General features: G+C 40.4%; 1 protein-coding gene across 5 annotated transcripts in view; it reads right to left on the bottom strand.

Annotated features, from left to right (window-relative positions):
* ets1 (v-ets avian erythroblastosis virus E26 oncogene homolog 1) overlaps window positions 1-15,934 on the bottom strand; it is a 110,423-nt gene that overhangs the window by 38,706 nt on the left and 55,783 nt on the right. For 3 of the 5 annotated variants that reach the window (XM_072238444.1, XM_072238448.1, XM_072238447.1), the window contains one exon: window positions 3,876-3,995. The exons of the other annotated variants lie outside the window; for them this stretch is intronic. In XM_072238444.1, the coding sequence (XP_072094545.1) occupies window positions 3,876-3,995 (120 nt within the window). The remainder of the gene's footprint in view (window positions 1-3,875; window positions 3,996-15,934) is intronic. 5 annotated transcript variants of the gene reach the window in all.

The raw sequence follows: 15,934 nt of genomic DNA, 5'->3' as shown, positions 1-15,934 counted from the left end.
TCAGATCAGGGGTTGGGGTGTTGGCAATCTGTGCCTTCATCAGGGACTGAGTGAACTGTTGGTTTTGGAGACCTGCACCAAGCCGAGGGTAAGGGATAAGAGATCATGGGGGCATAGAGAGGCCAGAGGAAAATTGTTGGATGATGGTTGGTTGAAGGGACTGACGCAATACTGTGGTGAATGGTCTGAAGGATAAAATGTCAACATGGGACATGTTCAAGGTGGTGTATGTTCAAAACCATAGTCTGAAGACCCAGTTGCCCAGGCAGTAACCAACAAATCTTCCAGGCCAACATACTTTAACATCTCCAGCAGTACACTGATTGCTCTATCAGAAGAGGCTTAAACAGATTAATTTGTATTAATTAGAGTTCAGAACAATCAGGACTGTTTTATTAAAACAGTAAGATCCCAAGCAGGTGTGACAGGGTAAATGTTAATGTATTTCATCAGGAAGAAAATCTTGGACAAGGGACATAGATTCAAGATAAGGAGCTGGTCATTTAAGACAAGTGTAGAAGTTTCTTCTCACGGAGAGAAGTGATTTTGTGGAATTTTCTGCCCTAAAGAGATGTGGAGGCTGGATCATCAGGAGTATTTGAAGGGGAGGTCATAAGTGTTTGAAAGATCGGGGGTAATAGAGGACTAAGGCACACAGCAGTTTTGGCCTAGGGTAGATCTGCCATGATCACACTGAATAATGGGGCAAGTGACCACTCCTGCTCCTACTTATTTACCGTGTTCTTGTATTCTAAAACAAGCAGCTGGCTGAGCAATAAAGATTGGGCTGGAAGTAAATCATTTCATTTAAGGTAGAATCAACTTCATTGGCCAAGGTACTGATTTTAAGAGACACAAGAGATGGCAGATACTGGACTCTGAAGCAATAAACAGTCTGCTGGAGGAACTCAGCGGGACGAGCAACATTTGTGAAAGGACAGGAACTATTGATGTTGAAACCTTGCATCAGGACATGATGCAGGTTTTTGCCTAAATGCATTGACAGTTTTATCCTTCCCCATAAGTGCTGCTGAACCCACTGACTACCTCCTGCAGTTTGTATTGAATATAGGAGTTGAAGTGTCATGTTACAGCTGTACAAGTCATTGGTGAAGCTACACCCGGAGATGTCACCACACTACAGAAAGAATGTTGTTAAGCTAAAGAGAGTGCAGAAAAGATTGGAAGGAATGTGATTGGGACTAGAGAGCTTAAGTTATGAGGACACATTGAATAGGCTGAGATTGTTTTCTCTGGTGCAAAAGAGGCTGTGGGCTGATCTTATGGAGCGGCATAGATAGGATAGGTAGTCATGGTTTTTTTTTTACCCAGGGTAGGGAAGTATAACATCAGAGAGCCTAAGTTTAAGGTGAGAGGGGATAAATCTAAAGGAAGTCTGGGGGGCAAGTTTTTCCACACAGAGGATGGTGAATAATTGGAAAAAGCTGGTAGAGGAAGTGGTAGAGGCAGGTGCAATTACAACATTTAGATGACATTGGGATAGGTACATGGATAAGAAAAACTTCGAGGGATACGGACCCAACATGGGAATATGAAATTAGCATAGATCGGTATCTGGTTACACTGAATGGGTAGGGACAGAAAACTAGCTCTCATGCTATATAACTCTAGAACCCAATGAATGCACCAGTTGCCTGAACTACCTGTTGCACCCGCAGAGAACCTTTAACTTTAAAAGATTCAGAATTCCAGAGCTACTGCATCTGAAATTATTAAAGGCAGCAGCCTAGCATCATCCCTTCAGGGCGACATGAAGCGGGCAAAACTGATCAAATTTCCATGCTTCCAAGGGCTAGTAGGCCCATTGACCTATTAAAAAAATTCCACCATCATTCCACCATTCCCTCTTCCCAACCAAACCTCCCCATTTGCCAATGTTTTCTTTTAAAAATTGGTCTTTACTCCAGATAACTGGACAACAAAGGTTTTGCTTCCTGAATACCTTTGGGTGCATCTTTTGGATTTTGAGCTGCTGATGATGAAAATCACCATGAAATCTCCCTATTACACACCATTTTTTTAAAATCATTTATTTTTGTTATTTCAATTCATAATTCAAGTCAATTAAAATATTGCCCACAATGGAAGATGAAATGTTTCCTATCTTGTCCAGGCTTGCCTGTGCATACTTAGGCAGGGCAGATGTTGCATTGCAGGAGAGGTTTAAGAGAGGCTATAAAAGCATCACGCGCACACTGTTCTATGCATTGCGTTTACATGTATATCGGTTTGCGATCACGTTGATGTGCATGCTCTAAGTGCATAGCATATTGTGCGCACTCATTTTGACAGCAAAGTGTCTCGCCAATGTTGCGACAGATAAAACACTTTGTTATATTTGTGGCAAATATGCGCTTAAATCTCAAAGACAGTGCATGACTCCTCTTATTACGAAAGCCTATGAGTTCTACTTAGGGTGTAAAATTGGCGAGCAACACAAAGCCTGGGCTCCTCACATTTATTGCGCAACACATGCAGCCGATCTTTGAGCTTGTGTCAGAGATACTAATAAGTCAATGCTGTTCACTGTCCCAATGATATGAGCAAAAGGATCATGCGACAGATTGCTATTTCTGTCTGACCAGTATGAGTGATTTCTCTACAAAAACAATAAATCCAATGAATACCCCAATCTCCCTTCAGCCATGAGACCTGTGCCACATGATGATAGTCTTCTAGTATTGAAGCCACCAGAGACATGGAGACTAGAGGAGGCAGATGAAGATGCCTTGATGCACGAGACTGGAATGGAAAACAACACTGATATTGATACAGATTTTGAACCTTTTATGTCAGTTGAGCCTCATCTGATAGCTCAATCTAAATTAAATGACCTAGTTAGAGACTTGGGTTTGTCAAAGGCAAAACCAGAATTACTGGGTTCAAGACTGCAAGGATGGAATCTGCTGTCACCAGGCACAAAAATTTCTGTGAAGGATTTCGATATTTGAGAAAGATGTTTTCCAGAATAACTGATGCCAAGATTAAGCAAGGCATTTTTGTTGGTCCACAAATCAAACAGATCATCAGTGACAGGCAATTCAAAGAACTTCTAGCGGGACCAGAGAAAATCGCATGGAAGGGATTCAAGGATATTGTTGGAAATTTTCTTGGCAACTACAGAGCACTAAACTATTTGCAGCTGTTTGACAACATGCTTCAAACATACAAAATCATGAAGTGCAACATGTCACTAAAGATTCATTTTTTGCATTGCCATTTAGACTTCTTCCCTGCAAATCTTGGCGCTGTCAGTGATGAGCACAGCTTCACCAGGGCATTGCATTCATGGAGAAACGGTATCAGGGCAACTGGAATTCATCAATGCTGGCTGATTATTGTTGGACGCTTAAGCGAGAAGCCTTGAGTACAAATGAAAATCATCAACAAAACATTTTAGCTTAGTTGAACTATTGCAAAGCATCAGCACCATTATGCAATTAAACGCATTGTATTCAAGAAAAGTTAATTTCTTGTTTCTCCAAATTCCTACGTGATACAAGTAGCCTGAAATTATATTTGTGTTCAGCTTCAAGCGGTCTACCAGAAACAAAAAAAAATCTGAGGAAGCAACACTTTTGAAAAAATTTGCTGTCCAGTTTTATTTAAAGCCAGTGTGTACTTAATACCAAAATAGACATTTAGGTAGTCTTCATTCCCACCCCCACTCTCCCATATTATTAACTCTTGATGTTAAACATAATACAGTGGATAGTAACAGTACAATAAATGACCTGTCTTCATCTAAAGGGAGAAGAGAGTCCCTTCAAATCCTGGTCAGTCCAGCTTCTCACTAAAGAACACCCAATGTGATATATCAGAAGAGTTCCACAGAAGTGAATAGCAACGTTTACCTTTCGGGATTCCCAGTCTCTGTTGCACCCTGGTAAATTCACTAAATGTGGCCTTGAGGGCTTGAGACATCATCTTGTTGCTGCTGGGAGTCAGTAATGGTATATCCCCACATTCCAGATCTGAAAGGAATTGAGTAAAAAGCAATGCATTTTTTTATGTCCAATACCAGCAAACATTCTAAAGTTAGACATATAGTTTTGTATTCACAAAGAGGTTATCTAGGGTGTTTGTCTACTGTGTATGAAACATACGGAAAGCATCCAATGCCAAGCAAGCACTATGAACTGAAGTTGTATCAGTGGCCATGCACCAGAAGTAATATACCCTCATTCTAGCAGCAATTCTACAAAGTTCACAGATGGAAAATTGACCATACAGACCACAACGCTACGAATCGCTTTGGCAGGAGATTCCACTACACGTCATTCATCAATGCATGCAGCTCAGTTAACAAACCCATATTCATAACAGTAGCCATCCTAATCATGGGTGTAGGGTACATCAAGAGCAGAATCATGGAAAAGCAAGTGGGAATCAAGGAAAGGATCAAGTCAGAACACTGGAGAGACTTAACTGATCCTTGGTCAGTGTGACATGCAGCAATCAGCCATCTACTCCAGCCAACAGTAATTCAGCCTTACTACATCAATCCAGAGACTGAAACCAGGGTAGTGAGAAAAAAACAACGCTGAATCAATCTGAGGGACATCAGGTGAATTTGTCATCACAAACATAGTTGATTTTTATAATACACAAGTTTGAATGTGCAATATACACATTCTCACAAAAATTGGCTTGATATCCAGTACATGTGCTGTGGCCAGTCACGAAACACTGAAAAATTGGAAGTCAGAATGTCAAGTTTCTAAAGTTCAATTTGCTTCCCATCCAGGAACTGCTATCAACAAGGCAAGCAAACTGGTCCAGAATGAGCTTCTTTCTAATGTCATGCTTAATACAACACAATATAATACAAATGTTTGTAATATGCCTATTAATTATTCCTGAACAATTAGGTAGTAACCAGGATACTTATTTCACTATTTTCTCTACAACAGATTGAAATAGTGCCACTTCAACCTGCCAGTCAGTATCGTGCCTGTGATAAATTTTCTTCCCTTCCAGAAGATACTTCAGAGTCTGGAACTTATTGTCTGAAGGTATGGAGAGGTAGAAATCTTCCAGACATTCAAAAATTACTTGGGAATGCACTTGAGATACCATGAATACAAACCAACAGAATAAGAACTGGAATGTGTGATGCGGATGAATAGCTTTTCCTTGGGCAACAAGGACTGAGCAGTCACCATCTCTGATCCTATGAAAAGGAGGAAGGAACTTTACTTCACTGTTCAGAATCATTAATCTTCAGGGAAGGAAAAAAAGATTAGCACCAGAAGTGCATTGATGGACAGGAAAGAGAAAGGGAGGAGGAAAAAAGAAGGAATGAAAGAGAAGAAATGTTGCGAATGAGAGACAGAAGACAACAAACTGTGGAAAGAGCAAGAGAAGGGATGAGTGGAGAGAAGGAGGGATGTCATTCAGAAGGGCAAGAGAGAAAGGGGATGAGGTAGGAGATGGAGAGGGGAGAGGGAAATAAAAAACACCAAAATTTACATGCAAGAATACAAAAGGGACAAAAATAATCATTCATTTATCCTTCAAACTTCACTCTGGAACTAGCCAATGTTTATCCAGAACCTTCAAAGGAAAGGGTAGTTGTTTATTATTACAGAATCCTGGACATATACCTACCTGCCTCATCAGCAATCCCCTGACAAATTTCTTACCAACCCATCACACCACAACTCTCCTTCAGACAGTAGCTCAGGGGTTTGTACAAACTTAAGTTAAACCCACATTAATCCATCTGCAAACTCATAAAGACCACAGTCTGATGAGAATCAAGGGCCAAGCTGCTCTAGGACATTGAACTGCTGGTCATTCACCACCATTGAAAGATAAACCTGGCACATGGTCATAATCACGCAGCAAGAACAGTGACAATATGGACGATCATTAGCTCAGCTGCTTTGCCTGGGAATGCAGCCATCCAAGCCTCAATAAAGGTCAGAACCTTCACTGATGACCCTGCTCATTCTTGCAGGTCAACATTTCAACTGGGATACAGAACATCTGGGTCATGTGTTTTAGAAAATCTGAACTGCAAGTTACGCAACTTTGTTTTTGTTACAGCAATGCATAATACACTTCTGAATGGTTCATCACAAAATCAAAACAGATAGGAGATCAGCCTGTGGTTAGGTTGCATGCAGTAGCACACACACACTCCACCCTTGCAAAAATTGTTCACCCAATTTAACGTCTAATTTTCTGGCTTTAGTTGAGGAGGGATTGTGGTTGTTCGTTGATTATTAGCCAGAGATCTGGGCTATTGATCCAGACTTGAGTTTAAATCTCCTCACCACAGCTGGAGAATAAAAATTAATAGAATTGAATAAAACTGGAAAACTCGGTGGGTCTAGAACCACCAATGTGGTTGACCCTCAACAGTCTCCCCATTTCAGGGATATGAGGTGAATGCCAGCAAAACTGGTGATATCAGTATCCAATGAAAACCATTCTTGGTATCATAAGGTGAAGTCCTGACCAACCTCCTTCCATTATCAACTGTCAACTCTTGTCAACCCTTGGGCCCAATGTTGTCCACAGCCTAAGCAACCCAAGTCTGTTGTATCTCAGTCACTCCATTAGTAACTGAAACTCCAGTCAATTAGATAGAACACAGAGCACTGAACTTCGACAACTACTGCACAGTACAGGTCCTTCAGCCCAGTGTCGTGCTGACCTGTATAAACTTACTCCACGATCAATCTAACCCTCCTCTCCTACACAACCCATAGCCCTCAATTTTTCTTACAACCATCTGTCCTACTAGTCATTACAATATGTCTTTCCTTCTATAATGGGACCAAAGCTAAATATAGTACTCTAAATGCAGCCTCACTGATGCCTTGTAGAATTGCAGTAAAACATCCTTATTTCTATACACCAGCCGTTTTGAATTAAAAACCAGCATTCCATTAGCCTTCCCGATTACCTGCTGCACTGGCATGATTTATTTTTGTGATTTGTGTATGAGGATCCCCACATCCCTTTGTGTTGCAGTCTCTCGCAAATTAATAATGATGTTTCATAAGTTTAAATTACACAGTAAATAACTTCACAGTTCCCTCTATTATATCTCATCTGCTGACTTAACCTATCAATATGTCTCTATAAACTGTCTGTCTTCTCTTCACAGCTTGCCTTGTCACCTACTTTTGTACTTGCAAATTTGACTATATACATTCACTTCCTTCCTCTAGGTTATTAATATATATTGTAAGCAGCTGCCGTCCAGCACTGATCTTTTAAGCAGTCCACTGGGTACAGGTTGCCAACTTTTAAATGACCCCCTGATTCCTAATTGCTGCTTTCCTGCTTATTAGCCAACTCCCTATCCATGCTATTACCTCCAGCACTGTAAGCTCTTAATTTCCAAAATAATCTTTCATGTCACATCTTACTGGAAATCCAAATATATCACATCTACTGGCTCCCCTAATGCATACTAACAATTCCAGAAAGAACTCCAATAGCTTTGTCTGACATGACTTCCCCTTCATGAAGGCAGACTGATTCCACTTAACTGGTTTTCCAAATATTCTACTGTCACCTTGTAATAATTGATTTTGTTTCTTTTTCCCCCAGTAAGGTATTAAGCTAAATAGCCAACTTTTTCCTTACCACTCTTTATGAATGACAGCATTACATTGGCAGCTTTCTAATCCCCCAGTTCCTCTTCAGAAACTGAGGAATTTGGGAGATTACAGCCACTGCGTCCACTATCTCCCCCACCACTTCTTTTGTGATCCTAGGGTACAGACCATGAGGTTCCGGTGATTTATCAACTTTTAAGGCTGATTTATACTTCTGCGTAGTAGCCTACGCCGTAGCCTACGCAAGTGGCCTATGCTGTTGTAAGCATTTATACTTTGCGTTGGTGTGTCTGCGTCGCTCTGCAATTCACCGCCAAAACACTAGTTGGCGGTGGGGTTTCTATGCCACTGTGTTGAGTTTCTTCATGTGGAAACTCAAATTTCAAACAATGGCGACTGAAACTGAAGGAGGGTGAATCTTCTGTGATTGTCCGACCACTGAGAGACATGGATGAGGAAATGCATTTCAAATATTTTCGGATGTTGGCAGGTAGATTTGACGATTTGGTTCATCGTCTCCAACCACTTATTTTGCATCAGTGTGCACACAGTATACTCGGAGACTGGCAATCACCGTTCGAGTTTTAGCTTCAGGTGGAAGTGAACAGGCTGTAGCAGCTAGCTGCAAACTGGCGTCAAGCACAGGGTCCTCCATAATTTCGGAGGCCTGTAAAGCATTGCAGCCAGATTTCCTTTCCTGCCCTTCAGTCACCCAATGGGAAGCTATTGCAGCGTAGGAGAAAATGCGATGCTACCAAGCAGACCAATCACAGTTGTTGCGGTCTGTGTCACTGCAACGCGTAGTTACATATTTGGGGAGGTGCGCATCAGGCTACGGCACAGGGTATGGCGTAGGGTACGTACGTGGCTAAGCCGTACCTACGGCGTCGATTCGACGCAGAAGTATAAATTGGCCTTTAGACCTATTACTTTGCGTAATACTAACTTTCTGCCAATGGTATTTAATTCCTTCCCTGCATTTTTAATACTAACATCAATGGACTGAGTCAGGATCAGGTTTAACAGGGCAAGCCTGGTCACAGTATTACACAGGCTGAATACTGACGAGTGAAGGTATAGTTCCAGATATTAACTAGATTAGATAGGGCCTGAGGTCCTGCTGTTAAAGCGACTGGCCAGGCTCCTGATAGTAAGGGGGACAGTGAAGACTGGAGTTTTTGATGGTAACAGTTGATGGATCTGATGTCAATACGTGGTCAGGATGAGGCAGTAAAAGTTTGTGGGAGGGGCAAAAACAGGAATCTGGATGATGAGGGCTGTGGAAGGGAGCAGGTCTGCAGATATTACCAATTTGAAGGAGGAGAAGGCTTCAGGTGATCATGACTGGCATTCAGTAGTTGCAAAGAGTCAGGGTTGAGCAACGTTGGGAATGGCTGTGGCAAGAATTCCGGATGTAAACAGGATTAAGATTTAATGGAACTAGACAACGCTGGAGGTGGAGCTGAATGTTGGAGTCATGTGCCTGGCTCTGTCTCATAATAGAAGTGGGTAGCAGTTTGCTCCAGGGGCAAGCAGAACTGGATGGAGGCACGTTCAAACTGTTGATAGGAATGGACAAGACTTTTCACCAGTTGTTAATAGAACTGAATAGAGTTAAGTTCCAAACCTTAACCAGCGTGGATAGGGCTAAGCTCTGAGAAAATAGTTTGAAATAACTATTTGCAAACTATCAGCTTCCTGAATATTCCTAGTATTTCAGGGAAAGGACTTTGACAAATTGAATAAGTTTCACTGTATATTTTGCAAAGACATGAAATGACAGGAACAGAGTGTTTCCTTTCCTGCAGTCAAGCCCTGGCCCTGCTCACTCACTCCAAACAATGTGGCAAGGGTTGTCAGCCATTCTTTTCCTGCCCTATCAACCTTCTGATCTACTGTACACTGGGTCAGCAAGTGAGGTCCGGAGATTGCTGTACTGTTGTTCTCTTCCAATAAACATTCAGCACATTTCTCATCTCTCAATATCCCAAATGATTATTCTCAGACCGTTAAATCTCCACCCAGTACAAGAAGCTGAGACACCTAAAACCCATGAATGAAAGTGGGCTGTAGAACACAAGAAAATAGGAATAGTGATCTTTATAAGATCATTCCTGATCTTTCACATTACAGAGACAGAAGATAGGACTGAACTAAGTTCCCTGCAGCCTACTTCTTCTGAGGATAATGATTTTTTCAAGACTTACGTTGATATTGCCAACTTAAATGGCAATTGTTCAGCCTCAGAAAGAGACGCACATCCCAGTCCCTTTCCCCATATTAGCACTCTGCCTTAAGCTCCAGAGAGAACAATAACTTCAGTGTACTAATATATGGTTGAGGGCAGATCCCTCATGGTGCCTGACCTAGGGTGACTTGGCCCTTGTAACAGAGCAAATGACAAGCTGTAGGTCACATTCTAATATATTGTAGGCTCTGTTTCCAGCAAGCCCCTTGGACACTAAGTAGCTGTCATTTGTCTTCAATGAACTGGGATCAAAGGGCTCCTTGTATGTCAGCTGTATAAAACTGCTAAGAGTCACTCAATTGGAAAAAGGCTATGACTTGAATCTCAATGCACAAACTACAATTACTACACTGCTGCATTTTCCTCAATACTTCTATCTCTCCCACCATCTCAATCAACTAGTTCCCTCAGGACCTTTTCCCCTGCCCCTCTCTTGCTCTATTTCCTTTCCCTACCTTCCCTTCCCACAAAGCCCATATCAACCTCATCTACAGCATTAAGTTCATTTCAAGCTTCTTCAACTTTTATTTCATCCATTTCAACAACCTTCAGGTATCTGACAGAAAACAAGCAATTTGTGAAAGAAGACTTAAGAAGAAAAACAAAATAATTCCAGCAGGACTGTAGAAATCAGCTCTTTTATAGAATGATTGATGCATTAAAATAACTTAAGACTTGCATTACGATACAAGAAAGGATCAAATTGCAGCAAATATGTGGCACTGTATCAGGTTAAGAGATAATGTGTGCAGGCTGCACTGGTGAGCAGAAGAATGGTATGATATCAAGTAGGTTCTTAACAATAAGTTATGATGGCCTCTGTACTACCAAGTTGGTGATAGAATTGAAGAGGCAGGTGGAAAGGAAAATAAGCTAGAGTTCTACCTCCTGACTTTTGACCTTGTTTGTCGTTGGAATAGTCTGCATGATAAAAAGAAATGATACCTTCAGTGGCTGAGTTGCCTGTTGGAACACAAAATTTAGGTTCACGGAGGGAGCATGGCGTAAAAGAAACAGGATGGGTAAAAGTAGGCGGCAGACAGACACCAGGAGAGTGCTCAAAGATAGTGTGTGGTATTAGGCCTTAATTGGATGCATGAAAAATATTTGGCAATGGACTTAGTTCTGTTTTTTGTAACTTTATATTTAAAGGGACATAGAGACGAACAACAGCAGAAGGATAGTAATAAACGTACCATACCTTCGAAGGATTCAGGATTACCTTTATTCATTATCACTCATGAATGGGGGATGGAACTGGGTTAACAGCGGAAACCTTCAACATCTAGAGCCCAGAGTGACAAGGAAGAACATTCTGTGCACGCGGAGAATACTGGCATAAACATAATGAATGTAGCTCAACATAATGAATGTTTCCTGCAACACAGGAGAAGGAAAATATACAGGTATTTCCAAGGCAGGATGCTGTGTTACTTGGAGTTCACCTTGTAGTAGCCAAGTGACAGTTGTTCCTGTCTTTTGTATCAAGAATGGTCTCTGTGATGAGGAAGCAATACCCAGAAGATGCCATTATCCCATTTGAAAACCCAACCAGTGAAAAATTAGGGTGTCTATTTGCACTGTAATAATACTTAGAACTTTCCAGGATTTCTGGTGCTTCATTCCTGAAGCAGGTCTGTTGCGCTCATGAGTGGTTTTGGAACCTACTGCAATTAGCTAGAAGAACAGTGCATGGATTAGAAGGCAGAAGAATTGCAAATATTACACTCGTCTTCCAACAAACGAATACAAGGATCAACCCAGCAACTGCAGGTCAGTCAGTTTAACCTTCTCACTTGGGGAAGCTTTTGGAAACACTATCTGGGAGAAAATTACAGGTCACTTGGTGATTGTTTCCATTAATTAAGTTTGGATTAATTAATGGAAATCAGCATAGATTTGTAAAGGGTAAGTAGTAAGCTAACGGAGATGTGTAGGGATTTCTTCTCACAGAGGGTGGTGAATCTTTGCGGACAGTCTCAAGGCTAGATCAATGAGACATCTAAAGAGGGCGTAGGAAATGTTATGGAAAGGTCATGGGAATGAGGACCTGGTGAAGCTGCACACAGGAGGAGAGGGGGATTGGGGTATATCAACCATATTCACGTTGGGCAAACTTCAGGGCATTGGTGGCCATTGGGTTTTATGATGAGGCAGCCCCAAGCAGAAGGATTGGAGTGATGTATATTGACTCTGAAGAGGCACTTAATTAAGTGACACAAAATAGACCTGTTCAAATAGTGCAGAATAACAGGAATAGCAGTACCATGGACTATATGGCTGCCTATCGAACTCCAGGAAGTTAGCGAGAGGGACTCCTCAGAGGCCAGTGCTGGAGCTGATCATTTTCTGATTTATTACTTGGGTTTGGTTATATAGCACTTCCTCTTTCAATATTTTTATTAGTTTCTACATAAAAGAATACAGGGTACAAGAAAGTATATATAAAGGTAAAAAAACCAACTACCAATTACATAATATCTATTCATAATGACTGTCTTATTACCCTATATTCATGTAGGTTAGTCAAAGTTATATTGAAATATACTAATTTATTACAAAAAAAACTAACCCCTACCAAGACTGAAGCTGTTTAAGGAGAAAAAAAGGTAAAATACCTTCTTGTATAATAAAAATTAATAATAGCCAACATCTAAATTTAAACAACGAATTGAGGGTTTTGAAAGTTTTGAAAGTTTTGAAAATAATTCAGAAAGGGTCCCCACAATGTTTGAAAGTCTTGACGAGATTCAGAAATTGAACAACGAATCTTCTCTAAATCTAAGCATGACATAACATCACATAACCATTGTGCATGAGTAGGAGGAGAAACATCTTTCCATTTACACAAAAGCGCCCTCCTAGCTATAAGAGAGCTAAAGGCCAAAATATGTAAATCTGATGTCTTCAACTTGATATCTTGTCCTGCAACAATACCGAATAGGGCCATCAGAGGATTAGGCTTAAATTTGACTTTGAAAAGTAAAGAAAAAGTTTGAAAAACTTCCTTCCAATATTTTTCAAGACATGGACAAGTCCAAAACATATGAATTAATGAATCTTCTCCATTATTGCATCTGTCACAATCGGGCAGTTAATATACAATATCTTATGTTTTGGATATCTTATATTAATCGTGTAGACTGTCTGGTATGGGTTTCTTTAGAAGCTAATTCTGTTAATAAATTTTCTATTATTTCTCTTCTTGGATCCTCACCTCCTTTATTTGTAAGTAAACTAACTGATAATTTAATAGTTAAACATACTCTGAGGATCTGGATACAATTCAGAAAACATTTTGGTTTATTGAGATTTTCCCTTTCTAGTCCCATCTATTCTAATTTTTTTTAAACCCTCCATGACTGATTTAGTTTTTAAAGAAAGGGACAGGTTGGATATTAAATGTTTTGGGGATCTGTTTGTTGGAGGAAATCTTTTCTCATTTGAGCAATTGTCAGTTAAATATAGCCTACCCAAAACTCACTTTTTTAGATATCTACAAATTAGAGACCTTCTAAGATCTCAATTATGTACATTTCCTATAAGCTCAGATAAGAACTTACTAGACGTAATTTTCAATTTGACACCTTTTTATAATGGTTCAATATCTAATATTTATGGTATGTTACTGGAGACGAGGAATGTTCCTTTAGACAAAATTAAGAATCTCTGGGAACAAGATTTACAGACATCAATATTTGAGGAAGCTTGGAATGAAATTTTTAAACTGGTTAATACGTCATCGCTATGTGCTCGCCATTCCTTCATACAATTTAAGGTGGTACATAGAGTCCATATGACTAACAATAAGCTATTTCATTTTTATTCGAATATATCTCCCTACAGCACTTCCAGGGACCAGGCACTTCCATTTCAAGGACAGGCTGGAGAGGCTGGACTCAAAACACAGGTACTGGACATGAACACAAAACCCTTTGGAACAAGGATCAAAAATGAAAGGTTTTAGTTGATTTATGAAAGGCAAAATGAGGAGGAACATTGTGTTATGTGGCCAGTGATCAGCATCTGGAAAGCACTGTTGACAGGAATGAGCTGTCAGATTCAATACTGGCTTTGAAAGGGAACTATACTGGTACCTAAAAGGAAATGAAATGTATGGCTAAAGAGAATGGCATAGATTTGCTTCCGTGCAGCCAGTCAGTGGATCTGTGATTAGTTCCTCCATAGCTGCACTTATAGAGGGAAGTATAGACCATTTCCCAATGTTGCTGGAGCTAGCTGCTGTCATAGAATCCTATAGAGAGTACACTTTGCTGTCTCTGGAGTGGAGAAAACTTCTTTCACAGCCGTTGGTTGAAGTTTGTAGATGTTAGAACAGCTTTAAAAGTCAAGAGTCCCTTATTGTTGCATACTCAGCCTTCAACATGTAGTCACAGTGACTGCCTGGGTAACGTACATTTCTGGTTAATGGTGATCATGGAATGATACTGTTAGGAGAACGTCAAAGGAAAACATAATCAATTACAATCGGTGCAGATGATCACTGCCAGCCATTAATGTAGCATATTGGTAGCTGCCACCCAGCACTGCAAATCTGCCTTTTTGCTGAATTTGTGTGTCCTGCTTGGGTAGTGGAGTGAGTGCTTTCCTCTGAATGTCAGATGGACAAAGCATGTCCTCACACCATATCCAGACAGGGCTTCTCTCTGCCATCATGAGGTATAAATACCAGTTGAGCCAACTGGTACATTCCAGGGCAAATGTTCCAGCAGGGTAAATTGAATATTAAGATGGAATGTCAATGTACAACATAAATCTTGGGATGGAGAATTGAGAAAATCTGAAAAGGGAGAAGGTGCTTGGAGAAGAAAACTGGCAGCTCCTTTGTTCCACAGCCGCCTTCTAAGACATTGTTCCTTGAAGCCTTCCTTCGCCTTCCTGTGTCTTTGTCATAAGTCATGACAATCGGTGTCAAACTTGGAATCAATACGCTGCAAAAGCCTGGGAGCATTTTGCTATATAAAGCAATTTGGGATTTTGAGTTATGCAGCAATCCCAAAATTGCTTGCAGCTGTTTGCCAATGGCACTATGGCCACAGTTCAATATTGAACCCTTCTGTGGCTGGCAATGGAGGACAGAATTGTGGCAATTTCTCACTGCTCATTGTGGGGAATATGCTTGAACATTCTGAGCCAGACTGGATCTGCATCAGCAGCTTCTCATCCACTGACTTCATTGGAAGCAAACAGCAGAGAGGGCTGAAAGAGTTCATATTTTTTGAATTGAGTGGCTTCATTTTTTTTTACGTCTGATTTCTAAAACAGTTTTTCAACTTGTAATAGTTTGATTGATTTTTAATAGTTTTGGAGTGTGTTTGATAGTTGGCAAAGATAGGCAATATGACTAAGCATTTTTCTATGATTTAGACTTTCAGCGTTTTTCTGCTGAGGGATACAAATAAGATGAGACTGAGCAAACACAACATCCAGACAATTGAGTCCTTGAATGCTTGTTAGTGACAGCTTTTATGGATAATTAGCTGGAGAAGGGCCTCACCAAGAAAGGGGCTGGATGCACTGCTTCTGCTCGAGGAGGCCCTGCCAATGAACTGGCAACCTATTTAGCCCATCTTTATCTGGAATTTCATCTCTTCCAATTGGTTTTCTGGCACCAGTTAAATTGAGGAGTTATGTGTTGAGGCAGGTGATCGTGTTCTTTAGGTTTATATGTTGATAATTTCTATATGAATTTAACCTGTCTTATTTTAATGGTTAACTAATTAGAGGGTAATTGACTAGTCTTGTTCTAAGATTTTCTCAGTTAGTTGCTTCTCAAAGTAAGCCGCTCATCAAAATACATCATAGCACTGGATATTTTTAATCTACTGGCTGCTTGTGGACAATGTAGTTGACTAATAGTGTGAAATCTCTGATTGATTGAAATGATGATTGGATTTGAGTGACAGAATGCTACTTTACAAGCCACCTACAACTACAGTACTACATCTGCAACAGCTGCCTTGACAACATAGTAACAAATGTCAACAATAACTGCAAAATAATATCCATATGATGAAAGAATTTAGAACAAGAAAATATGTACCGAAGACAATGACTTTATAGTGTT

Source organism: Mobula birostris, chromosome 20 (genome assembly GCF_030028105.1).
Source record: "Mobula birostris isolate sMobBir1 chromosome 20, sMobBir1.hap1, whole genome shotgun sequence".
Lineage (NCBI taxonomy): Eukaryota > Metazoa > Chordata > Chondrichthyes > Myliobatiformes > Myliobatidae > Mobula > Mobula birostris.
Note: the sequence above shows the minus strand (reverse complement) of the source record. Positions and strands in the feature narration are given on the sequence as shown.